Source organism: Bos indicus, chromosome 26 (assembly GCF_029378745.1).
Source record: "Bos indicus isolate NIAB-ARS_2022 breed Sahiwal x Tharparkar chromosome 26, NIAB-ARS_B.indTharparkar_mat_pri_1.0, whole genome shotgun sequence".
In the NCBI taxonomy this organism is placed as follows: domain Eukaryota; kingdom Metazoa; phylum Chordata; class Mammalia; order Artiodactyla; family Bovidae; genus Bos; species Bos indicus.
Window position 1 is genome coordinate 21,045,790 of NC_091785.1, and position 27,824 is coordinate 21,073,613.

Consider the following 27,824-nt stretch of genomic DNA (forward strand, 5'->3'; position numbering starts at 1 on the left):
TCCGACACGCCAGGCAGAGCTGGAGGCAAGCTTCCGATAGCTATTGGTGCAACAATAATTAAGTGCGTCCGAGTGGCAGACTGCCTTAGAATAGGGGCGCCAACTCCCCATTCTCGCTTTGAGTGTTGTACGCTTCATGGAAGTTGATCTCATCAGTCACTCCAAGGTATATCGGCATGGAATCAAATTCTCTAAGTGAGAGTTTCCTTAAGCCTGGTCAGTTGCCCCTCCTTTGAGATTATGTGCACTTGGACCATCATTTGTGCAGCCTGGGTTGTGAACTTAGAATTCAGCTAACATTTTGTGACATGACTGCCACTAAAGATGTAGCATGTTGAGACTTCTAAGGTGGATACAGTAGGTGCACCACAGTAGTGTTGCTGTTTTGAAAGCACTGAATGGACATTGTTATAGCAAATGTCTGTTGTCCCCCAGATCCCTGAATATTGCAGCCAGGATGTTGAACACTGTAAGATACAAACCATGTTGTATAGTAGTTCACCAGTAACCTGTGTGTAGTATCCAAAATTCTGATTCCCATATATGCTTGCTAGCCATGGAGCTGGAGCATCAGTCTTGAAGGTGGCACACAGTACCACCAAAAGCATGTCCCTTCTAGCTGGGCAGACTACACAGATTGTGGCAGACTGTCCAAACAGAATGAAGTCCTCATTTGCTAAGTGGGCAGCATCTGGCTCTGGAGTGTATCTGATAGGCATAGGTAGGGCCAAAATCCCTAATTCTTACTTGGAAGAGCTATGAAGGGATGCTGAAGACCCTTAAGTGGCCATCTTTGCAGGAACTGAGTTGTTTCCGATAGTTCACTTTTTGAGGTTTTTCTGAATTTAAAAAAAAAAATCCTGGCTGGTTACCTTCAGGCTCTATCATCTTGAAGCTTGCCAGCTTGTTTTTTCATGTGTAAAACAGAGGTAATAATACCTACCTCATAGCTATCTTATGAGGATTAAGTAAGAGTGTCTGGGCCGTAAGTGCCCAGTGTATAGGAGCAGTTATTTTTCTTTGGCTTCTAAGATAAGGCATTCTCTTGTGATCACTCTCTCTCTGCTCTTTTCCCATGTACTTCTTGGATGACTCGATTTCCAGGCACTCCTTAAATACTGATATTTCTCAGGTAGTCTTCTTCAGCTTACAACTGTATTCATCCTACTTTCATCCATTCTCTTAACTTCACCTGTGGCCTATATCCTGATGAGCCCCCAAACCCTATCAGCAATCCAGAGCACCTTGAATTTGTACCTATCAAACAGCAACTAAAGCTCACTTCTCGGTAAAGGAGAACTCATCTTTTTAAAAATCTTGCCCCTTCTCTTCCCAATTAGACTGTAAACTATGGAACAACAGGAAATCATGTTGGGACATGGCTATACTCCTGGAGTCTAGAAAAATGTCTAGTACAGAGGAGTTAAGTATTTCCTGAAGGACTGAATGAGCTCTTTTCTATCAGTAAGATGAATTCTACAAGGGAAAAATGGCTAAGGCCTTGGGTCCCTTCTCCATTCTGGATTGCTCAGTAAGAAGCCACCTGTGAGATCCTGGGATAACAGCTGGACCTAAAGCCCTGGCCCCTCCTACTATATACACACACACACTACTTCATTTCACTAGTTACAGGTAACATGAACACAAGACACTTCCCAACCATGAAAAAGCATTTGGATTTTATATAGTTTAAATATTTTTGAAAATGTTGACAAACATAACCTCTACTTGGAACTGGATGACAGATATGCTTTTAACATAAGATCTTCATCCTAAAATATGACTTTTCCCAAAAAATATTCAATCTTAGGCCTCTTGCTACAGGCAGGTTCCATGGGAATACACAAAAAGAGGCAGGAAAACAGTCCCCATGGGAGACTGTTGTTTCCTAAAAAGCAGGCTGCTATTATACCCTGTGAAGTTCATCAAGTGCTTTTTCCCTCTACTCAATCATCATCCACGGTGAAGTCAAAGGGCTCAAAGTCTTTCCGGAAGCGGCGAGCCAGAGTCTCCTCCTCTTCCTTACTCATCTGACACTTCCTCCAGTCAGACTTGTCAGGAATATTAAGGATAGCTTCACTAGCCAGGACCTCCCTGCAAAAAGAGGACAGAGAAGTCAAAATGGACAATATCCGTCCAAAACCTTCGATTCCTCTCCAGCCAGAGAGCTCTGCTCAGCATCACCCAAAAAAGGCATGCAAATTCCTCTAACTTTGCTCACACCATGTTCTCTTCCCTGAGGGCTATCTCTGCCATTCTATCTATCAAAATCACATCTGTTTTAAAGTGACCAGCCCAGGTCTTAGCTCTTCCCTAACTCCTCAAATTCCATTTACTCCTCTGAACAACCTGGAACTACGTTACTGCTACCTAGAGAATCAACATGACATAGTAGAAAGACGGCAGGCCCTGCAATCAGAAAGAGACGAGACTGGATTCCATTCCTAGCTCTGCCGTTTGCTGTCTAAGAACAGATTACTTCATCTCTGTGTCTTGATTTCCTCGCCTATGACATGCAAAATAAGGGTTTTCTAATGTATGAAGATAACACAATCAAAGCACCAAACTAGTTGTAATTACATCCTGCCTTAGACTCTAGTTTCGTTATCTCAGGCCATTAATGGGCTGAGGGCACGGTGAAAAGTCAGGCACCTAGTATCATACCCTGATCTGACTTTCTGCCTTTTTTTAGTGCCCTCAAGTCTATACAGGCACAATACCACATGCTCAATGTCAACAAAATCACCTCTCACACAAGCTATCTTCTAAATGCCACTGCTTTCTATTTTTACTTATTTTGATATATTAGAAATAACCCTATTTGTACATTTGTTTGGTTCATTTTCCACTTTGAAGCTACAGTAAATAGAAAGGCTAAAAACAAATCACAGAATCTTCTAAAAGTCAAAGGACCTAAGCTCAAGTTCTTATTCTCTGGGCAGACTATGAGACTACCTCTTCATCTGTAGAATGAAGATAGACCCATCCTTCTTGTACAGCAGGAAAAAAAAGATGTCTTCTCAAGTATTTTGTTAATTATAAAATGCTATGTTCCCTGGTGGTTCAGATGGTAAAAAATCTGCCTGCTAATGCAGGAGACACTGGAGACGCAGGTTTGATCCCTGGGTTGCGAAGATCCCCTGGAGAAGGAAATGGCAACCCACTCCAATATTCTTGCCTGGAAAATCCCAGACAGAGGAACCTGGCAGGCTACAGTCCATAGGGTGGCAAAGAGTCGAACATGACTGAGTGACTAACACTTTCACTATCACCTGTAAGTTACTACTCTGAAAAATACTCAGTGTTGAAAATACAACCAAATATCAAGAGCATAAAATCATTCAAAGAATCTCTCCTCTGTAAGCTTACATACATGTGCCCTCAGTATCTAAACCTGTGTCTGCTGCTGAATCAACAACACAAAAGATAATGTCAGATGTCTGAAGCTCCTAATACACTTTTTCTCATTTATTATCTGCTTTGAAAATGTAGACAACTACATTTACTAGACTTGTCTACTGGTGGCAGTCTCTTAGAGGCTTTCCAAATTGGCCCAAAAATGGTTCAGAGTTGACTCAAAGCTCAGTTCTAACTAGGGAAAAAAAACCACTGCAAAACACAGACACCAGCACCAGATAATCTGTCCTGCACATTTTTCCAACTACCCTCCATAATCTCTTCTTGCCAGCAAACTCCTGCCTTCAGTCTCTGCCTAATTTATACCACTCCCTGTACAGTCGTACAGTCATGTTCTCCATGATGTGAGGAACAGAAATGAAGCCTCATCCAAATCTTTAGGACACTTCAGAGTACTGAGTTAAGACCTCAATTTTGGGGTCCAGCAGGCCAGGTCACTGTGACCATGGACAAGCTACCTCACCACTCTAGAGCCACACTGTCCACTACTAAAGCCACCAGCATGCTTGGTCATGTCCAGCTCTTTGCAACCTCATGGACTGTAGTCCACCAGACTCTTACGTCCATGGGATTTCCCAGGCAAGAATACTGGAGTGGGTTGCCTTTTCCTCCTCCAGGAGATCAAACCCACGTCTCCTGCAACTCCTGCATAGGCAGATTCTTTACCACTGAGCCACCTGGGAAACCCAATGAAGGCAGTAGCCTAATATATTTAAATTTAATCATAATTAATTAAATGAAATTAAAAATTGAGTTTCTCAGTCACATTAGCCACATTTCAAGTGCTCGGTAATCACCAGTAATGGGGCTGGGGATTACTGTGTAGGACAGTGTAGATTTATAGAATATGTCTATCATCATGCAAAGTTCTACTGGGCACTCCTCCAGAGTCTCATTCTCCAGACTGGTAAACTGGGATGACAGTACCTACCACACAGAGTTTGGAAGATTAAATGAGGCAATGCATGGAAAGTTCTTGGCACAGTGCCTGGCACAGAGCACATGTTCATAGTAGCATTTTCCTCCCTTGGGCTAGAATGCCCAGGCACCAGGTTTACCCTCTAAATCTCCCTCTCAGGCTCAACTTCAGCCCTTTCATGATGCCTTCCATCAAGCAGAAATGGCTCTCCCTTCTCTGGATTTCTAAAGTACATTGTTCCTCAAAACTTTTTTATGGTACTTTCCACATTCTACATTACATTACTGTCATATACGTTAAGTATCTGACTTGCCCTAAGACTATTTGCTCCTTAGGGCAAGGACTATTTCTTGTTTGGCTTTTTATTTAACTCGTCATGCAGCCCACTACTTTATCCAGAGTACGTCTAGTGAAAACACATTTAAAATAAGAAAAATATACAAACCTTCCAAACTGCAAAGGAAAATTCTTTTTAATTCTGTGGAAAAGTTTCTCTCCTGTGTCAAGTTCAACATAAAAATATGCTGCTCCTGGCTGTGCAATCTACAGTAAACAGAGTCATATGAGGACATGTAATTTAACTTTAAACATTGAAAATCCCAGCCCATCTCTTAAGAGCTTTAATTTGGCAAAGAATTTAGAAGTATAAGAACTTTAATACAACAAAAGTTTAAAAAGACACTGGCAGATATTACAACGATCCTCCCAGTGGCACCTACCTTCCTAAGTTCCTGCCTTAGGAAATTTCTGATTTCTTGCCCTTCCCAGGAAAGCACTAAGGAACTGCTATAATATAATCTTCATCTCTAGTCACATGCTCAAGCACCAAATTGTCACCTGCCTATTTAACATTTGTTGAATGCCTCTGAGTACCTCAGGCTCTATAGGCTAGAAACCCAATACTTCTCCTGGAATATCACCTTCCTCTCCTGTTTTACCTGCTTGATGTCTGAGTGCTCTGGGATTTCCAGGAGCTCTATCTGCTGTTCCTGTGCCTGAGTGATGAAGGCGTCTTTAATGTCATCAGTAGCACAGCTGCTGAGTGGCACAGGAATAACCTAGGGGTGGGGGGGAGACAGGAAAAATTCTTTGTGCAGGTCTCAGAGAGGTTGTGCCTCCCGCACAGTCTCTGAGATGTAGCAAATTCATCACAGGGGTGGAGGAACACCCCTCAGCAGACATTTTCCTCAGGCCAGACAGGTCTATGTCATCCTGTCTGTAAGGACTTAAACTTATGAGACAGCCTTTCACATGTGGGAGGCCATCTCTGATGCAGAAAAGGCTAGAAAGAGATCTCTTTGTCATCAAGCCTTTTCCAGCTCCTATATAATATATGTGGCAGAGTCAGGCCCATTTGAAAACTTAACAAATGTGCCAGAAAGAAAACCACCACAATGACATTCAAATTACCCATAACAGTCTCTGAATTTCTGAGCTGGAAGCCCTGGGCAAGACCTGAGACTGCTTCCTACCTGTGAACTGTCACTCATGCTAAGCTTCACACAAAATAGCCACTCTCTTTCCAAACTCTTATCTGTCAAGGCCCAAATCTTTCCTGGGACTTTCCTGAACTATCCATTTCTTTTCTCAACAAGGCACTTACTACCTGTGCTATTCAGTTGTGCTGACTATGCACTTCCCTGGAAGTCCCTGGAGTTATCACCAGAAACTATAACCTTTTAGATGAATATTATTTAAATATTAATATGAAAGTTCATACTAAATTTTTTAAAGTATTAAGTCAACTATTCAAATACTTAATCTTATATTAGAATCAAACACTTAAATATTTATTAAAATTAACATTTGTTGATGGGCACTTGGATTGTTTCTAAGTCTTAGCTGTTGTAATAGTGCTGCTATGAAAACTGGGGTGCATGCATCTTTTTGAATTAAAGGTTTTCGTCTTTCCTGGATATATACCCAGGACTGAGACTGCTGGATCATAGGATCTATCTTTAGTTTTCTGAGAAACCTCTATACTGTTTTCCATAACGGCTGCACCAATTTACAGTACAACCCAAGTGTCCATCAACAGACGGCTGCCTTAAGAACATGTTGTATATACACACGATGGAATACGAAAAATGATGAACTGTTGCCATTTGCAGCAGCATAATAGGTGAACCTAGTAGAGGGAATTATATTCAATATCTTGTAACAACCTATAAATAGAAAATGATATTTTATATATATATACAAGAACTGAATCACTTTGCTGTACATCTGAAACTAATACAATATTGTCAGTCAACTATACTTCAAAAAAATTAACATTATTTAAATATTTATCAATATCCAGGCCCTTCCAAGCTCTTGGACAGAGATCACATACCTGTAGCTGCAGGTGATGGCTTTTATAATTCCTCTCAAATAGAACACAGCGTTTGCCTCGACTCCTAAAGAACCTCCTCAATGTAGCCTTGTACTTCTCCACCTCTTCTACCACCTCTGCTGAAAGCTCCACCACTGACTGGTAGTGTCCAATGGGCAGAATGAGGACATGGTCATCAGATAAGCCTCCTTTGGCCAGGGCAAGGTAGCACTGAACAGGAAGCACACAGAAGTGAGACTTCAGTCCTGCATGTGTGATTCTTCGGTGAAAAGCCTCTACTAAGTGTGAGCTGCTAGGGTGTGGGGCAAGTGCGCCAGAGGCTACCGGCAGAACTTCTCCTAAAAAAAAATCTGATTTTAGAGGTTATGACAACATTGTTGTCAAGTACCCGCTAAAGAATGAGGTTAGATCCAACAAATTTCTATGCAACTATCAAATGAACTGGGGAAAAATGAGCAGCACACAGCCTGGCTTTTGGCTACAAACACACCAGAGCTGAAGGAGACTAGAACAACAAACTTGGTTTTTCCTCCCAGGCTCCAAACTTGAAACAATTTAACAATTTTCCAGTGACTATCACTCAACCCACAGGAAGATACCACTTCTGATTTCAAAGAACCACTTCTGATTTCAAATGAACTACTTCCCCTACAGTGACACCTAATTCCACTCCTAAATATACTTCCTGGGTTCACGAAAAAGGCTAAGATGATATGATTATCATCATCATCACCAATGTCCCTACAGCCTTCAGCTGCTGACTGACCTTTACAAAATGAAAGCAAACATAACCTAATGGAGAAGGAAGAAGAAGAAACTTCAAACTCAGGTACATCCAAAGAAAACTACGGTTCCCAGCAATGGCTGTGGACAGCTAAACAGCAACTAAAAGTATTTCTGTCAAAACCCAAACACACAAGACTGCTCTGCCACTCAGACATACTTTGAAGGGAAGAGAGCAGAGAACGGGCCAGGCAAATGAAGGTACCAGAGCTTTAGAAAAACAATCCGAAGTATACTTTTAGTGTGGTGCCTTCAAAGTTAAGACTGAACGAAAGAGTCATTTATTTTTCATCTACCCTGAGAAAGCCCAACAGAAAGACAAGATAGGTAACAGCAACAAACTAAAGCATTATCATCCTTGCTCTCCTTGGCACAGAGGACTGAACACATCGACAGAGTTAATATTCCAGATGACTAAAGTTCATCAAAACCTCATAAGCACTAAAACAGTAAAAAAAAAAAAAAAAAAGTACAGTAACCAATGTGATTGTGTTTGTTTTAAAAGGTTACTCTAGAAAATTACATTTTCTAGCCTTTATGTCAGAGGGTTGCTGCCATAAATGGCAGTTTTTATATTGTGATGTGCCTTGAAGCTACTGAAGGCTTCTAGTCTAGACTAAACAGCACCCCTAAGGCAGTACCTTCTAGTTTTTGTGACGTTTCAAACTTGCCCAGTCTCTTCCCTACTTTTCAAACTCTCAACTTCTAATCTGTGCTGTACTTGAATTCATCTCTAATTTTATCTATGTAAGTAGGACCTGAATGAGTATTTCTCCCATAAATGCATGGATTTTGCAGTACTTATTCTGGACTCTTAGCAGCCTGCAACTGCTTTTACCAACTTAAACCTATGGGTCATTAGCATACTTCTATGTATACCCCTTGAAGAAGGCATGGCTGTTGCTGCTGCTGCTAAGTCACTTCAGTCATGTCCGACTCTGTACAGCCTCATAGACGGCAGCCCACTAGGCTCCTCTGTCCCTGGGATTCTCCAGGCAAGAATACTGTAGTGGGTTGCCATTTCCTTCTCCAAGGCACACATGCATGTGAAATTGCTCTGTGTGACCCTATGGACAGCAGCCCACCAGGCTCCTCCGTCCACAGGATTCTCTAGGCAAGAATACTGGAGTGGGTTGCCATTTCCTTCTCTGGGAAGGCATGGCAATGACAGAGAAAAGCCAGGGGAAAAAAGAAAAAAGAAAAAAGCCAAGGGGATCAAAAGGAGTAGTTGCAGAGACGGGACTCCAAGTCCTCAGCCAGATACCCACAGGTCACCAGACATTTGCAAGAGATTTCTACCAACAAAGGACAGTGCAGGTAAGGGTAAACTTGATTGGTAGGTAAGCTACCAATCAAGTAGCTTTGGTAGCTAAGTACCAATTGGTAGGTAAGCCAAAATCATCAGGTGACCTCCTATCTGTCCACAATCAAAATCTGATATGCTTTTTGCCCCTCTAACTTCAGGTCAAGATGAGAAGCACAGAGTTTTCCTTGAAATTCCCCTAGGCTCATACCCCAGTAAAAGACCCTCATTATCAGGATAAGCTGAGGAAAAAAAGGTCATCCCCAGGAAACAAAATCAGAATAAATCAATGAAAAATGGATGAAAGTATCTGCCTACAAAAGCATCACACACTACGAAATGATCTGTATATATTATCCTCAGGAGCCTTGGAAAATAGCTATTTCTAGTATGGGTGACTAGGGTGCAACTGTAACTCTGAAAATTAAGCTTCTTTTCACTCTAAGTGAATGAAAAAGAAGGATAATGGTCTGTATGGATCCCAGAAGAATGAGGGTCAAAAATGAGTATTATTTAATATAATATCTAAGCAAGTCATGCCCAAGGAAAAGCATTTGGGAAGTCTGAAATAGGATGACTTTACAGTGAGATACATGTATTCCATCAGAACTTTTCATAGCCTGAATAAAATCCTTCTCAAGATCATCCAGTTGTCACAGTCTGATTGCTTACCCAGCAATCTTATAATTATCATCTTGGTTTCCCAGATACCCAGACCAGAAATGTGGATGTGAGTCTTCCTGTCATTAGGAAGCTATATCCTCTACTACTAGGCAAAACTGAGAACTTATCACTTTCGTCTTTTATAATTAGTGTAAATCAGTTCCCAACACTACATAGTTACTATAGATAAAAATTAATAAACTCAAGTTTTAAAATCTGAAGATACAAAAAAAGAATATTAACATTTTTAGCCGAATATGAGTGTATAGGCAACAGAGGACTCCTTTTCAGGGACAAAGAAAATCATTGTTTCAAATGGTAATTCAAAAAAGCAAATCATCATCCCCAAATAGTATGGAATAAAAACATATAAAGTTCAAGAATTTCATAAAAGCATCACCCTAGGAAAGCCATACCTGTTTGTCAGAGAGGAGGGAAAGAAGGAGGAATCTTGTGAAACTGATTCTACTAAACCACAAGAGAACTGCTATAGTTGCCACGGTCAAGATAGACAATATCAAATGTTGGGGAGGACGTAGAAAAACAAGAACCCTCATACATTGCTGGTGGGAAAACAAGATGGTGCAGCTGTTTTGAAAAATAGTTTGGCAGTTTCTTAAAAAGGTAAACATAAAATTACAAACAACTCCACTTCTTAGGTTAGGGCTATCCAAGAGAAAAAACATATGTTCACACAAAGACATGTATGCAAATGTTCACTAATAGCGATAAAGGGGAAACAACTCAATGTCCACTTAGTGAATAAACAGAAAAAATGTAGTCTATCCATACAATGGAATACCATTTGACAAGGAGGAATAGAAAACTGATACAGGCTACAACATGAAGAAGAAGAATATTATGCTAAGTAAAAGGAGCCAGACGCAAAGATGTACAATTCCATTTATACGAAATATCCAGACGGACAAAGTAGACGAGTGGTTTCCTGGAACTGAGGGTGGGTGTGGGGATTAACTGGAAATGGGCATGAGGACTCTTACTGAAGTGATGAACATGTTCTAAAACTGTATTATGTGATGGTTGTACAATCAGTAAGCTTACTAAAAGTCACTGAATTGCACACTTAAAGTGGGTAAATTTTATATGTAAACCATGACTCCATAAAGTCAACAGAAAAGAAACAGGTGTCTTCCTCTCTGCAAGAGGTTCATGGAAGTAACTCACATGTGTGCCAATGTTGACCACCAAATGCTTTTCCACTTCAGGGCTGGCAAGGCAAAACCAGCAGGGTCCTGGAGGCTGAGCTTCACGCGGGAGAAAGACAAATGTTACCACGGTCCAAGCACTACAGCACATAACCACCGACAGAACACGGCCTTGTCTGATCTTTGTGTCCTGCAAAGACTGTGTTACACACTACTGCCACAGCGGGTCTGCTGTGCTCCCACTATGACCCCCGCCCCCATCGCCATTATTAATGAAACTAAATGTCTACAGACGTTCTGAATTGGTAACCAGTCCACAGGTAGGGGATCTACAAGTGATAGCCATAGCATGTAACTGGCAATTGACTGCAATAAGAGAACATTCAACTGGGTGTCTGGAGCCCCATTTCTAGTTCCAGTCATGCCACCAGCTAGTCACATGACGCCAGGAGTTACAAAGTCAACTTCTTCATCTTTGAAACAAGTGGGTGGAAAAGAAGATCTCAATGTATTAACAGCTATCTTTGCTAACATTTTGATTATTATTTTATAAACCTGCACTGGTTTTGTAGGCTCTTAACCTTCTGTTTTACAGACATGAAGGAAAGGAACTTTTTCCATAGTTCTTACAGAAATAGCCTCAGACAGCATCAAAGTCAGACCATCTTTGCATCCTTTTGTTTTTATTATTGATCTTCTGCCAGAAGAGGCCCTTTGAGCAATGCTGCTTCCCAAACAAGACCCAAAATAACCATTATTGCCCACAGAAGAGACCTCTGGAGCCAAGGTACTTACGAGGTTTGCGAGGCTGTTTTGGGTGAGGAGAAGACTTGCTGTCTCTGCCTGTAGATGAACGCTTCCTTCCCTGCTTTTCATTTAAATCAAAGAAAAACTGGCAGGCTGATTCTTCCTGGAACAGCCAATAGAAGAGTAAATGTTATTAAACTAACCTTTAAGCAAGTAGCCAACCATCACACACAAGGGAACATTGCTACCTTCCTCCCAGCCCTTTCTGCCTAATCTAGAGAAGCAAAATAGTTTGCCAGTCCTGATGCCTGGACTCAGTCACACCTCTCAACACTTATATAACTAAGCTACCAAATTCATCCCTTTGGAAAAGCAAATTAAAATGTAAGTTATACAGCAATTCTTGCCTAAAACACAATAGCATGATCCCGCCCAAATCCCTTTCCCTCTCTCAGTAGGGCTGTAGTAGTCTTACAATTTCACAGATCAAACGACTGTAACTGAGTTTTAATTTAGAAAAATAAAAGGCTGCTCATTAAGAAGGTCTAAGAAAGCAGACCATTCATACTAGTAAGGGAACTTGACATTCCTTGCTTGAGTGAAGAGAAAATGAATTTCAGAAAAGTCTGCTATTAAGAAATCTCTTCAGAGTAAATCTTATTGACCTACTACCACTCATTCAGTTCAATTCAGTTCCAGTCGCTCAGTCGTGTCCGACTCTTTGCGACCCCATGGACTGCAGCACACCAGGCCTCCCTGTCCATCACCAACTCCCAGAGTTTACTCAAACTCATGTTCATTGAGTCGGTGATGCCATCTAACCATCTCATCCTCTGTTGTCCCCTTCTCCTCCTGCCTTCAATCTTTCCCAGCATCGGGATGTTTTCAAATGCGTCAGTTCTTCGCATCAGGTGGCCAAAGTATTGGAGTTTCAGCTTCAGCATCAGTCCTTCCAATGAATATTCAGGACTGATTTCCTTTAGGATGGACTGGTTGATCTCCTTGCTGTCCAAGGGACTCTCAAGAGTCTTCTCCAACACCAGTTCAAAAGCATCAATTCTTCTGTACTTGGCCTTCTCTATAGTCCAACTCTCACATCCATACATGGCATGACTACTGGAAAAACCACAGTTTTGACTAGATGGACCTCTGTTGGCAAAGAAATGTCTCTGCTTTTTAATATGCTGTCTAGGTTGGTCATAACTTTTCTTCCAAGGACCAAGCATCTTTTAATTTCATGGCTGCAGTCACCATCTGCAGTGATTTTGAAGCCCCCCAAAAATAAAGTCTGTCACTGTTTCCACTGTTTCCCCATCAACTTGCCATGAAGGGATGGGACCAGATGCCATGATCTTAGTTTCCTGAATGTTGAGTTTTAAGCCAACTTTTTCACTCTCCTCTTTCACTTTCAACAAGAGGCTTTTTAGTTCCTCTTCACTTTCTGCCATAAGGGTGGTGTCATCTGCATATCTGAAGTTACTGATATTTCTCCTGGCAATCTTGATTCCGGCTTATGCTTCATCCAGCCCACTGTTTCTCATGATATACTCTGCATATAAGTTAAATAAGCAGGGTGACAACATACAGCCTTGACATACTCCTTTCCTGATTTGGAACCAGTTTGCTGTTCCATGACCAGTTCTAACTGTTGCTTCCTGACCTACCACTCATTATAAAATAACAAATTACATTGCTACCAAGCACTTGGATCCTTGCCTGAAAAGTTAGGAACAGGGAATTAACTTTAGACAGGAAAGACTTTATATGTGTAACCCCAATATTCGAACCAACTTTAGACAATGAAAGACTTAAAATATAAAACGGTTAACCCCAAACTACAATTAAATGTACACACACACATTGATCCTACTGGAAATCTACTAAAGCTTTCTAATCACCACCACAATTTCCCAAAGGAGAAAAAAAAGAGATTAAGGTTCTAGGGATTAAACTTGCCTAATGAACTAAACTATAACCAGGGAAAAGACACCTATAATGGGTAATCATGCCCAGAAAATGTCACCTCTCAATCAGAACCCACCTCAGGGGCAGGAGTTTGCTTTCCTGTGGACGCTTCCTTCCCAGATTTTCTGTACGGGTTTTCAGTGACATCTGGCGGCTGTTTTACCAGTTCTGCTGCATCCATTAGTTTCATAGGAACAATACTGAATGCATAAAGATACTTTGGAAAAAGAATAACAATATTATTATTTGCATACTATTTATGCAAATATAACCAACCTCCTGGATGTAAAATCCCACAAAAATCTTCAGAAACTGAGTAAAACTAAACAGCAGCAACCAGCCTATCTGTAGTTCAGAGAATCCATAACAATGCCATTTCGGTGATCTTCGCAAGGGCTAACCACGGGCTGATAAAGTAACAAGCAACTAATTAAAGCCCAGCCCTTACATAAAACAACTAGCACTACAAGGCCTAGAGGGATTTGCTCCATAACCCTTGAAGACAAATTGCTTTTGTCTCTCAGTCCTTTATCTTTACGTGTTGTAGTCCTTTAAAGGACTGGAACCTGGTGGTCCAGAGTCGATGATAAAAAAGTGAAAGAGAGAGCTGGAGGGAAGGAGGGAGAGAGAGAGAAAGAAAGACAGACACGGGGACCCAAGCTCTGATGGAGCAAAGGTGCTTTAATGATCTTTTGGTGAGTATATATAGGCTGTTGTACAAGAAATTTCTTTCGACAATGATAAAGATCAGAAAACCAAATGTACAGCAATCTAGTTCCAAGGGAACAAGGGATTAATAATGGTCACAAGGTCAGGAGACAATCCATATCTCAAGAAAGAGGATCGAGACTAAGCAGTTTTGTCGTAAGGAGAATGTTTACTGAAGGAGATTCAAGCCTGTCTCATCCTATGTCCTCAGTCCTGGGAGCGGTGTGCCCTTCCACCTGTTTCTGGCAACAGAAACTGATGAGGAACGGGATTTATGAGAAACAGCACATAGGAATCCTGTTAAACATTCCCTGACATTTGTGTACTTTGTCAATAGTCACTGTACTGCCCTTGTTTTTTTCCAATGAAAAACAACTTAGTGTTTTCCTTTGATTTTATACAATTTCTGCTATTTATGCAGATAAATTTTCTTAGGGATTAGTAGCAAGGAACTAAATATATAAATATCTAGAATCTTGGACGGACAGCACAAATATTGAAAACTTTATTTGAGATATGAATAGATGCTTAACCTCACTACTTATCAGGGAAATACAACTGATTAACACTGACACACAACCTTCTTCTGTCAGGATGGCAAAAATGTCAATAAAAACTTGACACTACCCATTGAGAATGTAGACAGAAAACAGTCTCATACACTGCCGGTGGGGGTATAAACTGTAACAAAATTTTGAGATAATTTAATAATACTTGCCGATTTCAAAATGCGCATATTCTGAGTGAAGTATGCGTTGCTTAGGGCTAAGGCTAACAGGTCCCTAAAAGTAAAACAACAGACTATAAATACTGTAAGTGATACTCAGTCTTAAAAGGGCAGTTTAAAAAAAGGAAGAAAGGAAGAAGGGAGGAAAGGCAGATAAGTTGTTAATAAAAAAGAAATTACAAATCAAAACTTGCTAAGAATGCCCTGGGCCCCAAAGTTTGAGCTATTATGGAAAAAACAAAACAGGTATTTGCTTATCTTTTGCATGTACACTGTTCATGGCCTATTAAAGTGAGAAAATCTTCAGATAATTTATCTGTTTTCCCACTTGACTTATTGTTCTAATCTTTAGCTGTCCCAATCCACAATATCCTGGCTTTTGGCCTTAAAGAATCAGAAATGCTCTCAAGGAAGTAAGAAAACCAATATATATACTTTTCTGGTATATTCTCTTTCATTCACTTGCACAGTTTTCTCGTATAAAGCCAATTCCAGGTATCACTAAGACTGCCCAAAGCCAAGGAGAGCTTAGGTAAATCCTTGGGAAGATTTTATTATTTAGGCTAAATGAAGTTGCTATAGTACCACCTGATGTCAAACCCTTGAAAAATACCCATGGAAACAACCACATGGATGTGGGAAGAAAGGAACATAACTCATTTGAAAATCTGCCTTTGTTCCACTGGGCCTATTTTCCCAAACCCTTCCCTAAAATATCCTACAAAGGACCCAAGGAAACTGACCTTTCATTACCATATTACTACAAAGAGTAAAGTTGCTAAAGTACTGGGACATTACAGTTGGGAAGAAGAGAAGATCTGAATCCTAAACTGGGCAAGAGGAACATTTATCAGACAGACAATGAATGCTAACCAATCACCAAACACTCAACATTTACCTTTTTCTTTTCTGGATTTCCAACATTTGCCAGAGCTATAAACCTGGTGGCATGCTGTGCATTTTCCTGTAGAACAATGTGATTTCTGTAATATATTTGAAAGATAATAGGTTATCAACAAACTTTACTTTTTTTTGGCCGTGGCTCGAGGCTTGCTCATTCTTACTTCCCTGACTAGGGAGCGAACCCAGCAATGAAAGCACTGAGGCCTAACCACTAGACTGCCAATGAATTCCCAACAACAAACTTTACTTTTGATCTGCAATTATGAGATATATAGACTCCAAGGGTCCATGAAGAGAGCACAGGCCTAAGTCCATCACTACATCACCACCAGTAATATCTCAGATGTTACCCATCCATTCAGTAGAATAATCATGCCTACTTCCCAGGGCTGCCGTTAGGGAAAAATGAGATCACGAATCTGAAAAGCACAAAAAACTCTTTGATTTTAAAAGAGTTGGGCAACTGGCAAAATGTTAATAATTGCTAATGTAGGTTATGGGTTCAGGAGGGTCCATTATACTATTCTCTCTTCTTTTGTGTAACAATATAATAGAATACCCTAATGGCTAATAATGTGAGAGCATCTTTTCATGCACCTATTGGCCACTGGTGTATGTTCTTCAGAGAAATACATATTTGCATCCTTAAAGGTTGAGCTGCCTTTGAGTGGCTTGTTCCAATAACCTTTTTTAGTGTATGGTTTCAGAGAAGAAGAGGTTTTTCCAGAAGGCATATATGGAGATATAAAACAAAAATCTGTAATATCTATGTTTATACCTTAGGCTGTGGGATTTACAGGGAAAGAGCAGGTTATATTCTTCTTTTGCTCACCTATATTTTTTGAACTTTCAACACATATATTGCTTTTGAATAAAAAAAAAAGTACAAATTGTTTAGGGATTATCCACGCCCTTTACAGTGACAATCATTCACAATAAATTTTACTTAACTCTATAACTTATAAAACACTGGTTTTATTTTTTCTGCAATATATCCTTTAAAAACTCCACCTCCAACCTATACTGAAAAAAAGAAGAAAAAAAATTGATACAAGTTTTTGATTCCTAACTTGAAATGTTTCTTATGTAATTACCCTGAGTTTAAGACTATACAAGGAGCACTGTTTAACCTGATCAAAACAGGACTTGCTATACATCAAGCTATGATGATTAAACAGCACTGTGATGTCAGACACTTAAGCCTACAAGGGGCTCTGTACTGGCAAATCCTTTGTATTTCAAATTAGGAAACCAAATTCAGAGAAGTGGAATGGTTTGAGAGTCACTTATTTCATGCCAGAGAAACTAAAAGAAACCAAGATGTAATATGGCTGAAATGAAAGGGAGAAGTTTACAGAGAAAATCCAAGCAAATTCTTCAAAAAACCAAAAAGAATGGAATGCTACTCACCGATATGGAAGCCTCTCATAATAGGTCTTTTCCAAAGAAGCAAAATGATATCTTGGTTTCAAGCCTGTGGCAAGACTGGAGATCAAAGCAGAGCCACATTTTTTGGTATCCACTTCTCCCTAGTAAACAGAAATTTAGTCATCATTAACAGATCTACAAGTTATCATGAAATGCAGAGATATAACAAGACACTTTGAAATGTCTTTGGAATTTTTATGTGGCTACAATGTGGCAGTAGAATTTGCATCATGAATTCTACTCTATGGCAATCAGAGAAACTCAAACACATAAGGGGAAAATGGGCTAATTACAAATGCAGAAATAAGAACAATAGTTAGAAGCCAGAAGTTAAGGAGGAAGGTTACTCCTCCATACAAACACCCAAAACAAGATTTATTAAAATCTCATTTGGGAAGGTAAGTATTTTCTCTCTGGAGCTCACAGACTGTGTGTCTATAATTCGCTTTGCTGTGCTCCTGTAGTTCTGATAAACAATCACTACAGAAGATTAAAATCAAAAAGCTAGCTTTCAGGGCCCCTAGGATCCACAGAATATTTGCCATAGAACATTCAGGGACTTCATCACATAAGCATACAACCCTCTATTTTGCTTCAGTCAAGGAAAGCATGGCTTGCAGAAGGATACAATCATGCCCCTGGTTCAGTCTGTCAAAAGTTAGGCTTATTCCCAGAGCTTCCATTAACAACAAATTATGTGACCTCTCACCCATAAACCAGTTCATACTTTCTCTTAGAATGAAGTTCTAAGAGAAAAGTATGAACTGGTAAGAGAGAAATTATCAGAGTTAACTTTCCACTAAGTAAAGCAACACTTTCCTTTTGCCTTATGCTTGACTCCTTCAGCTGTCTGCTGAAGGACAGGGAATTGGCCTTGAGGCTAGTATCTTAGGGACTGGTGTTTTTCCCCCTATAAATATGTGATTATTCATTTTCACCAAAGTCAACTTTAATCAAAAATTATAAACTTTTTTTAGCACCCTTTTCATTCTTCCTTATAGAGTATCACTTGTTCCTCCCATCATCACTTTAGTAGTCTTTCTCTGAATCTACTGCCTCTTATGTTCTAGTGGCAGAATAACCATGGATATTTGGAAGGGGAAGAGCGTGGCCCTTCTACATTCAATATCCTGACACTGCCTGGTATTTTGTTGGCCTTTTTGGTCACAGACATATTGTGCTGAAGCTGACAGACAGTAGTCTACAATGCCCTTTTCTAGATCATCATTGATAACTCTGCGTCTAGGAACTGATATTTTTTCCCTACTCTTTACATTTTCCTTCACTGAAGCTCAGTGGATGCTTTCTGCCCTCACAGACAATCTTTCAAGGTCTTCCTTAGGCTTATTTTCCACCAGAGTAGCTCCCCATGATAGCCGTCACTCACCAACCTGGTGTACATCTTCTTCTTATAAATAATATTTAGATCAAATCCAATGACACAGTCCAATACATTCCAACATTAAAGCTTTCCCATCAAAGAACTACTAAGTTTTCAACATACTGTGTCCCAACTTTAGATCGCTATCTTCACTCCCATAATGATTCCATCTTTTAAAATATTTTAATAGCCAAAAATATATAATCTGGAATGGAAAGGGATAAATAAAACTGCAGAGCTGCCACTACCTACGAATATTTCACTGAATATTAGTGACTCCTCAAAACATCTTAAGGCTAAGAAAGGATACTTGAGGCAGAGACTACAATTCTTAAAAAGCTTTCATTTATAATTAAGACTTCAGCAATTTCATTGGTGAACTGTGTTTTCACAAGATCAACTTGTTTTCATCAGCCAATAGGCTTTAAGTATCCCCCAAAAAATTCACACAAGGTTTCTACTGAAAGGAACTAAGAACTGAAACACTCAAAGAGCAAAAAAAAGAAAAAAAAAAAAAGCTCAAATTAAGCCACTGCAATTTGCTTTTAGAAATTCCAACTGAACAAACACTACTCACAGAAGAATTCCCAAAGTTCCCCACATACTTGGGCCACGGGGATGTGAGCAAGATATCAACACCCTTAAACTGGGGTGTTGAACACAGCATTGTCCTTAGGGAAGACACATCCTTGGGACTGAAACTGTAACCTGGGACAGGCTCATTTAAGGACTCTGTCCCACTGAGGTACACAATCTGTAGTCCTGAACTTCCAGTGAAGACACCTTTACGACCTGGGTTCAAAGAAAATGGAAAAGTTTTAGTCAAACTGCAGAAGGAAATGTCACGCTGGTGATGAATCTCTTTCATGCCCCAACTCTCTTAAAGCCCACTTCTGGCTCCCAGGTCTCAACGGTGGACAGCTACAACAGTATTCCTGTTCAGTACACAAGAGCTGTCCTTATGTGGAAGCTGCTGGAGCCCACAGTCTGACTGCTCTAGGTGCCTCACAACTGAAAAAACTTTGGAAGCACTGATTAAGAAAAAGGCTTTCTGCCTTCTAGAGACTCCATAGGGACTAAAAGAAATCTAGACACCTAGAGTGGCACTGAGAAGACAAAAAATAATTGCAGGTTTGAGTAAGCTCTAGTCTAGAACAGATGTGCACTTTATGAAGGCAGACACTTCCAAATGAAGGAACACATTAGGAAAGAGCAATTATTTAGGAAAAGTTAAGAGACTCTGCCATCTTCTCAATTTATTCCTGGCTTGTGCCCTTGATTCTCTTCCTTTGTGTTGCCTCCAGAACCTTGTTCCATCAGCTTTCACCCCCCTTTCATCTACTGAGTCTCACATGGCTCTTTCCACATACTGACTCATTATGGAACACATATACTAACAAGAATAACGAAGTAATAAAGAACACACATACTAATTAAAAAAAAAAAAATAACACTATAAAGGAGCATTTATAGCAAAGGAAATGTGGAAGCTTTCTAAAGAAAAGAGAGACCAAGAGAGAGGAAATGTGAAGAGTGGTTGAGCCATTTTAGAAAAAACTTAGTTGAATGATGCAAGAAGCAGTAGTGGTTGAAGGAGGGGAGCAGGGGAAGAAGGAAAACAAAATTTGACATTTTTTTTTTTAAACAAAACAAAAAAAACAGCCAGACACTGAAAGGACCCACTATAAGAGTTTCAGGGGGTTGCAGAGGAACAACTTTAACCTGGAATTGAAGAGTGGACCTTGAATTGGAAAAAGGACAAGAAAGTAGTGAAAAAGCCAAGGACCAGCATTAAAAACTTGAGTTTTTTAAAACCTCAGTGAAACCTAGAGCTATAGGAATTAGGAGTCTAATTAACAAATAAGCTGTATGTATCTAGTAATGTTACACAGTGAGACACATACATGGAGTTAAAAAAAACACACACACACACTTTATACTTTAGGTACTCCAAACATTGTAGTCAAACAGTTTACTCCTCTAGTTGACTGAAACAGTATATATTGGGTTGTGGGAGTACAAGGAGATTGGGGAGAGGTGTGAGACACCAGAAACAGAGAAAAAATGACATAGTCTTAAACATATGGACATTGATTTTAGAAAAGAAGCCCCTCATCCCCATTCTCTCAGGCAGTAATGGCAGATGAATCCAGCCACAAATTTCCTGGAAGACTAATTCCTGGGACACATTATGTTCATTACAAACATACAAAATATCCACTTACCCAGATAAGTAATGTTTTCAGCTAATTCACACCCATCAACATCTTGGAAATATTTCACTGTTTCTTGGTTATTGGCACCCAGCACATATGTCTGAATAGGAGCTAGTAAGAGAAACAGACATGACACTGGCTAGTTAGCAGATCTGCCTGGGGACCTGAGAACTGCTTCCCCATAGGAAAAACATCCATAGTGAAGGTAGAGCCTGCAATCCTCCACGTGGAACATGCTCACCACAGAGGACATCCTACAGCCAACCTGTGGCTTGATTATCAAATGGTATCACTAGGCTTATCACATCTTGGAAGGAATGGTCAATGTAGTTAGGAAAGCAGACCCAAAAGAGCTTCATAAAAAAAACATCAAAACTGAAAAAAAGGAAAGAACACATACAGTTGCATTATTCAATTCTTTCCTACTGAGAAGAGAATTCTTTTCCTGGAACTAAATCCAACCAAATTAAAAATGTGAACATTCAGATGCATAGACATTCTTCCCAGATCAATGCAAAACTCAAAGGCAAACTTTTAAATCACTAATATGTAAAACACAACTTGGCAAGAACCAGGGAGCCTTAAAACTTTGTTAGAAATCATGTTAAAAATAAGTTCTGGGGACTTCCCTGGTGGTCCAGTAGCCAAGACTCCACACTCCCAAAGCAGAGGGCCTGGGTTCAATGCCTGGTTGGGGAACTAGATCCCACACGCTGCAACTAAAACCGGGCAAAGCCAAATAAATAAAATATTAAAAAGAAAAGTAAGTTCATACCTTTCTTGACGCCAGTTTTATATTCTTCCCATTCAGCATCTGGAGTGGAGCCAAAGAAATTTCCTACACACAACAGCAGCTAAAATGAGTTTTTTAAACAGATATGAGATTTTTTTAAAAAACTATCAAATAGTACATAATTAATTGACAGTAACATTATTTGGCTAACTGTCCTATTTAATTATCTCTAACCAAATTTTCAGAGAAGGCAATGGCAACCCACTCCAGTACTCTTGCCTGGAAAATCCCATGGACAGAGGAGCCTGGTAGGCTTCAGTCCATGGGGTCACGAAGAGTAAGGCACACCTGAACGACTTCACTTTCACTTTTCACTTTCATGCACTGGAGAAGGAAATGGCAACCCACTCCAGTGTTCTTGCCTGGAGAATCCCAGGGATGGGGGAGCCTAGTGGGCTGCTGTCTATGGGGTTGCACAGAGTCGGACACGACTGAAGTGACTTAGCAGCAGCAGCAGCAACCAAATTTTTTCTTAATTTATAGAATTTCTAAACATAATTCTTTAACAATTGTAGTAGTTACTCTGAGTCTACCAATTACTGAATTTTGGCTCTCTAGCTGTCAAATACAAGCTGGTGAAGGGGATGAGAGGGTCAGGGAAAAAAATGGAGAAATCAACCTTGAAGAATCTGTGAAATACAAAACTTAGGTATCTCTCTGGTATTAGGTACCCTGAGAGATATAGGAAATAAAGGACACATTTTCTGCTTGTTGTCTTACTCAACCTTTAGCCCAATGAACAAATAATTCCCATACCTAGAATACTCTTCTGTACTCTTAAGAATTTAGAGTCCAGTAGTCAACAATACTGGAGAAGGCAATGGCACCCCACTCCAGTACTCTTCTTGCCTGGAAAATTCCATGGATGGAGAAGTCTAGTGGGCTGCAGTCCATGGGGTTGCTAAGAGTCGGACACAACTGAGCGACTTCCCTTTCACTTTTCACTTTCATGCATTGGAGAAGGAAATGGCAACCCACTCCAGTGTTCTTGCCTGGAGAATCCCAGGGACAGCGGAGCCTGGTGGGCTGCCGTCTGTGGGGTCGCACAGAGTGGGACACGACTGAGAGACTTAGCAGCAGCAGCAGCAGCAGCAGTCAACAATACATAACAATCAGGGCTCTTTAGTTTGTGAAGCATTTGCACATATATTGTCTGACTTCATCCACACCATATACCCATGAAATAGATCTGTGCTTCCCAAACCCAGTAATCAGAATCACTAAGGGAGGTTTTTCCAGTAGTCATGTATGGATGTGAGAGTTGGACTATAAAGAAAGCTGAGCGCCAAAGAATTGATGCTTCTGAACTGTGGTGTGGGAAAAGAGACTCTTGAGAGTCCCTTGGACTGCAAGGAGATCCAACCAGTCCATCCTAAAGGAGATCAGTCCTGGGTATTCATTGGAAGGACTGACGTTGAAGCTGAAACTCCAGTACTTCGGCCATTTGATGCAAAGAGCTGACTCATTTGAAAAGACCCTGATGCTGGGAAAAGATTGAAGGCAGGAGGAGAAGGGGATGACAGAGGATGAGATGGTTGGATAGCATCACCGACTCAATGGACATGAGTTTGGGTAGTCTCCAGGGGTTGGTGATAGACAGGGAGGCCTGGCGTGCTGCAGTTCATGGGGTCACAAAGAGTCGGACACTACTGAGCGACTGAACTGAACTGAAGGGAGGTTTTGCTAGTCTGTTTTCAGTTTTGTGTAAAGTAATAAAGTAATAAAACTCAAATTCAAGAGTATAAAAAAGTCTACAGTAAACACATCATCCCCTTTCCCATACCACTCTTCAGCTACTAAATTTCCATGCTCACAAAAGAAACTCAGTCTAACAAGAGAGTAGGTGTTTCAGAAATGTATAAAGAAGCCCAAACTTTAATATGTTTGATTACAACAATCAAATTTTTAAATGCAGTAGAAAGAAACATCTTACATCAAAGTTTCCACTTTTCTTCTGAATTGCTCGAACTCTATTGAATAAAGCATCAAACTTTCCTTCGACATCTCCACATGCCAAGCTGCAAATAATAATAAATGTTAAAGCAGTTCAGGATACACAAATGGGCCTGCCAGGTTTGGTATATATACTAGTCTTCCTGGATCAGGGAGATTTGTGTTCCAGTCTCTCTGAGGTTACCTGAGGGGTTCAAGGCATGTGAACTATTAGTGACTGCTGGGCGGCTCCACCTGAAGGTCTCACCAGTTATCTTCACCATATCTAAAATTTAGCTTATCATTTCCTCCAAAATTGAACCAGTTTCTTCTCACTTGCCAAGTTTTGTACATAAGTCTACTGCCAATCGGAGAAGGCAATGGCACCCCACTCCAGTACTCTTGCCTGTAAAATCCCATCAACAGAGGAGCCTGGTGGGCTCCAGTCCATGGGGCCCCTAAGAGTCGGACATGACTGAGCGACTTCACTTTGACTTTTCACTTTCATGCATTGGAGAAGGAAATGGCAACCCACTCCAGTGTTCTTGCCTGGAGAATCCCAGGGACACAGAAGCCTAGTGGGCTGCCGTCTATGGGGTCGCACAGAGTCCGACATGACTGAAGCGACTTAGCAGCAGCAGCAGCAGTTACTGCCAATTGGATTACGAAGAGGCAAAAATCCCCCATGCAGTCATCAAGTCTCTTCAATTCCTTTTACAAGTATCTTTTGTGATCCTCTTGTAGCTTCCATTTCCACTGCCACTATCTTAGCACAGGATTTCAGGCATCCATTCAACAAACACACACTGAGCACCTACAGTATGCTTTGCTAAGTGCAGTGTGCCAAGTACTATGCTGAGGACATGTCAAGGAATACAAAGAAGAGGAATTTTCTTTATATTCTCTGCCTCAGGACAATTATGAGGCAGAGCAACTGAGAGTCCTGTAGTTACTGAAGAGGCAGAATCAGAGACAAATATAATGAATCTGGTATTGGCTACAACATAGGGAATATACTTACATTTTCTCTAATACCTTCCCTTCTTCCTGTCCATCCTACATAAAGCCAACAGTTTAATGTTCTTTCCTCAAAAACATTAAGACAACTCCACAGCCAGAGAGATGACAGCTTTTCACAAGTCCCTGATCTCTTTCCCCAATGCTTTCTCCAAGTTCCAAAACAGAAACCTTCTCTACTGTCAATCTGATCACTCTCTCTGTCTCTGCCATTCCCTTGGGGTGGTGACATCTCCTAACAGTCCCACTCTACCCATCTTGAATCTAAAAGATTTCCCATCTTTCAAGGCCAAGCACATCTCTAAAGCCTTCCTGACCAGCTCAGAAAGTCCTCTTCTCAAAACTTTAGAAACCCAAATAGCTTTTCAGAGCAAACTCTGTAATAAATTATTTGGCATGTTCATTTATCTTCGGAGCACCACCTCTTCTAGGAAGCCCTCCAGTCCCTATCAATCACCAATTCCTAGTGCTCCCAAAGGACCCTGCACTTCCTCTTTCATAGCAGTTGTCACATGGAATTACCATTGTTTGGGGGACAGCCACTGTCCAGTCTGTACATCATAAGACACCTCAAAACTCATCATCTCCTCATCTGGGCCCTTTGCCACGGTTTCCAATCCTACTGAAGAAAAACAGAAATCTAGGATCCAGACTATGCTGACTTCTTTGCACTCATAACCAAACATCTCCAAGCCGTGTTGATGTCCTCTCTTTAACAGACCTTGAATTTCTGCACTTTTCTTCTTCATTTACCTAGTCCTAGCTGTCTTCTACTTTGGCTCCAATTTTTTTTTTCACACTGCAGCCAGAATCGCTTTCCAAAATGAAAATTTGATCATGTCAAGGTGTTCGTAAACATTCTAGTGACTTTTTTGGAATAAAGACAAAAAAAAAGACTATTAATCAAAGTTCAATCCTCACTTCCTTGATTCCTCACATTAACCCAAATATCCTATATAAATCCTCCCAGAACCGTGAACCTTTTCCTCCTGACATTTACCAGGACCATAATTTAACATTTATCTGGTTTCCTGATTAATATTTGTTCCCCTAAACTATAAGATCCATTAGGGCAGGAATTCCATCTGTGCAACGCCTAGCACCAGTGCCTGGTACACTACAACTGTTCAATCAATGCTGATGAATGAATGGATGAATGGAAGGCCTCTCCGCACCACCCCCCTGAAAAAACGCGCAAGGGCAAAGGTCCTCTCTCTCTCTCTTCAGTCGAACCCTGCCCAGGACCTATAAGTGGGCCCATGCCTACAATTTTTGGCTAATAAATATACTGCAAGGAGAAACGAAGGGGAAATTGATATATATCAGAGGCCAGGAAGGCCTAACATGAAGACCTGACTCTGACAGCTTCCTCTTCTCTCTGCGACTGTAGACAATAGTCTCCCGCTTCAGAAGCGAAAACAATCGGGAGAAGAGGCCTGCTTGCCGTGGCCAGGCAAAGACGCGATATGAGCTCACCAGCAGGCTCCGGGCTTCCACCCCGGGCTTTCCTCCTTTCTTCACGTCTTTAGAAAAACCCTCTCCAGCAGACACAAACACACAGAGACACATAGGCTTCGGACTCAGGTTCACTTACAGGCGCAGCGGTTTCTGAGCCATCTGCGTTAACAACCTGGGTTGGACCGACCAAGCAAAGCTGGAATTGCGAACCCACGCGACTCCGGAAAACCCGGCCGCACAGAGATAAGACGACAGCCCGCCCAACCAATGAAAACTCATTAACCTACAGAGAGCGCCGAGGGACAAAGTTCTCTCCCAGATGGTTTCGCCTCGCGGAGGAACCGCAAAAGGAGCGTAGAAGAGGTAACGAAGGAAAACATTCCGACTGTAATTTTTGTATTTGGCGGCAATTGAAATTAGTGAGCTGCTAGAAAGCTCAATGTTGACCCCAACCTAACCATGTCACTCTGGTAGGCAAGACAGACTCCCTGCACACATGCTTTTTATAAGTTTTCTGTTCAGTTCAGTTCAGTCGCTCAGTCGTGTCCGACTCTTTGTGACCCCATGAATCGCAGCACGCCAGGCTTCCCTGTCCATCACCAACTCCCGGAGTTCAGTGAGACTCACGTCCATCGAGTCGGTGATGCCATCAGCCATCTCATCCTCTGTCATCCCCTTCTCCTCCTGCCCCCAATCCCTCCCAGCATCAGAGTCTTTTCCAATGAGTCAACTCTTCGCATGAGGTGGCCAAAGTACTGGAGTTTCAGCTTTAGCATCATTCCTTCCAAAGAACACCCAGGGCTGATCTCCTTTAGAATAGACTGGTTGGATCTCTTTGCAGTCCAAGGGACTCTCAAGAGTCTTCTCCAACACCGCAGTTCAAAAGCATCAATTCTTAAGCGCTCAGCTTTCTTCACAATCCAATTCTCACATCCATACATGACCACTGGAAAAACCATAGCCTTGACTAGACGGACCTTTGTTGGCAAAGTAATGTCTCTGCTTTTCAATATGCTATCTAGGTTGGTCATAACTTTTTTTCCAAGCAATGGCACCCCACTCCAGTACTCTTGCTTGGAAAATCCCACGGACGGAGGAGCCTGTTAGGCTGCAATCCATGGGGTCGTTAAGAGTCGGACAGGACTGAGCGACTTCACTTTCACTTTTCACTTTCATGCATTGGAGAAGGAAATGGCAACCCATTCCAGTGTTCTTGCCTGGAGAATCCCAGGGATGGGGGAGCCTAGTGGGCTGCCGTCTATGGGGTCGCACAGAGTCGGACACGACTGAAGTGACTTAGCATAGCATAGCATAGCAAGCGTCTTTTAATTTCATGGCTGCAGTCACTATCTACAGTGATTTTGGAGCCCAAAAAATAAAGTCTGACACTGTTTCCACTGTTTCCCCATCTATTTCCCATGAAGTGATGGGACCAGATGCCATGATCTTAGTTTTCTGAATGTTGAGCTTTATTTATTTATTTTTTTTTTTGGAATGTTGAGCTTTAAGCCAACTTTTTCACTCTCCACTTTCACTTTCATCAAGAGGCTTTTTTTTTTTATTTAAACTTCACATAATTGTACTAGTTTTGCCAAACATCAAAATGAATCCGCCACAGGTATACACGTGCTCCCCATCCTGAACCCTCCTCCCTCCTCCCTCCCCATACCACCCCTCTGGGTCATCCCAGTGCACTAGCCCCAAGCATCCAGTATCGTGCATCGAACCTGGGCTGGCAACTCATTTCTTACATGATATTTTACATGTTTCAATGTCATTCTCCCAAATCTTCCCATCCTCTCCCTCTCCCACAGAGTCCATAAGACTGTTCTATACATCAGTGTCTCTTTTGCTGTCTCGTACACAGGGTTATTGTTACCATCTTTCTAAATTCTATATATACGCGTTAGTATACTGTATTTATGTTTTTCCTTCTGGCTTACTTCACTCTGTATAATAGGCT

At 41.0% G+C, this 27,824-nt stretch overlaps 1 protein-coding gene and 1 non-coding gene across 5 annotated transcripts; both read right to left on the reverse strand.

The window, feature by feature from the left end:
- Positions 1-1,657: 1,657 nt before the first annotated feature.
- Positions 1,658-26,118, reverse strand: CWF19L1 (CWF19 like cell cycle control factor 1). Of its 4 annotated transcripts, XM_070780646.1 has the most exons (15): positions 25,880-26,097; positions 23,388-23,472; positions 21,437-21,515; positions 20,903-21,036; positions 20,671-20,772; positions 19,023-19,237; positions 17,047-17,165; positions 15,632-15,716; positions 13,375-13,515; positions 11,382-11,496; positions 10,606-10,685; positions 6,672-6,881; positions 5,275-5,394; positions 4,782-4,879; positions 1,658-2,094 (listed from the first exon to the last, which is right to left on the reverse strand). In XM_070780646.1, exons 6-15 carry the CDS (start codon positions 19,110-19,112, stop codon positions 1,947-1,949), a joined length of 1,206 nt encoding a protein of 401 aa, XP_070636747.1. In that variant the 5' UTR covers positions 19,113-19,237; positions 20,671-20,772; positions 20,903-21,036; positions 21,437-21,515; positions 23,388-23,472; positions 25,880-26,097; the 3' UTR covers positions 1,658-1,946. The 4 variants fall into 4 exon arrangements, with proteins under 4 accessions (XP_070636747.1, XP_019808604.2, XP_070636748.1 ...); XM_019953045.2 differs by lacking the exon at positions 20,903-21,036 and having other exon boundaries at positions 25,998-26,118; XM_070780647.1 differs by lacking the exon at positions 20,903-21,036 and having other exon boundaries at positions 21,437-21,499; positions 25,998-26,117.
- Positions 5,586-5,733, reverse strand: LOC139180061 (small nucleolar RNA SNORA12). Its single transcript, XR_011564405.1, has one exon. It is a non-coding gene; the product is annotated as a small nucleolar RNA SNORA12 (small nucleolar RNA).
- Positions 26,119-27,824: the final 1,706 nt, after the last annotated feature.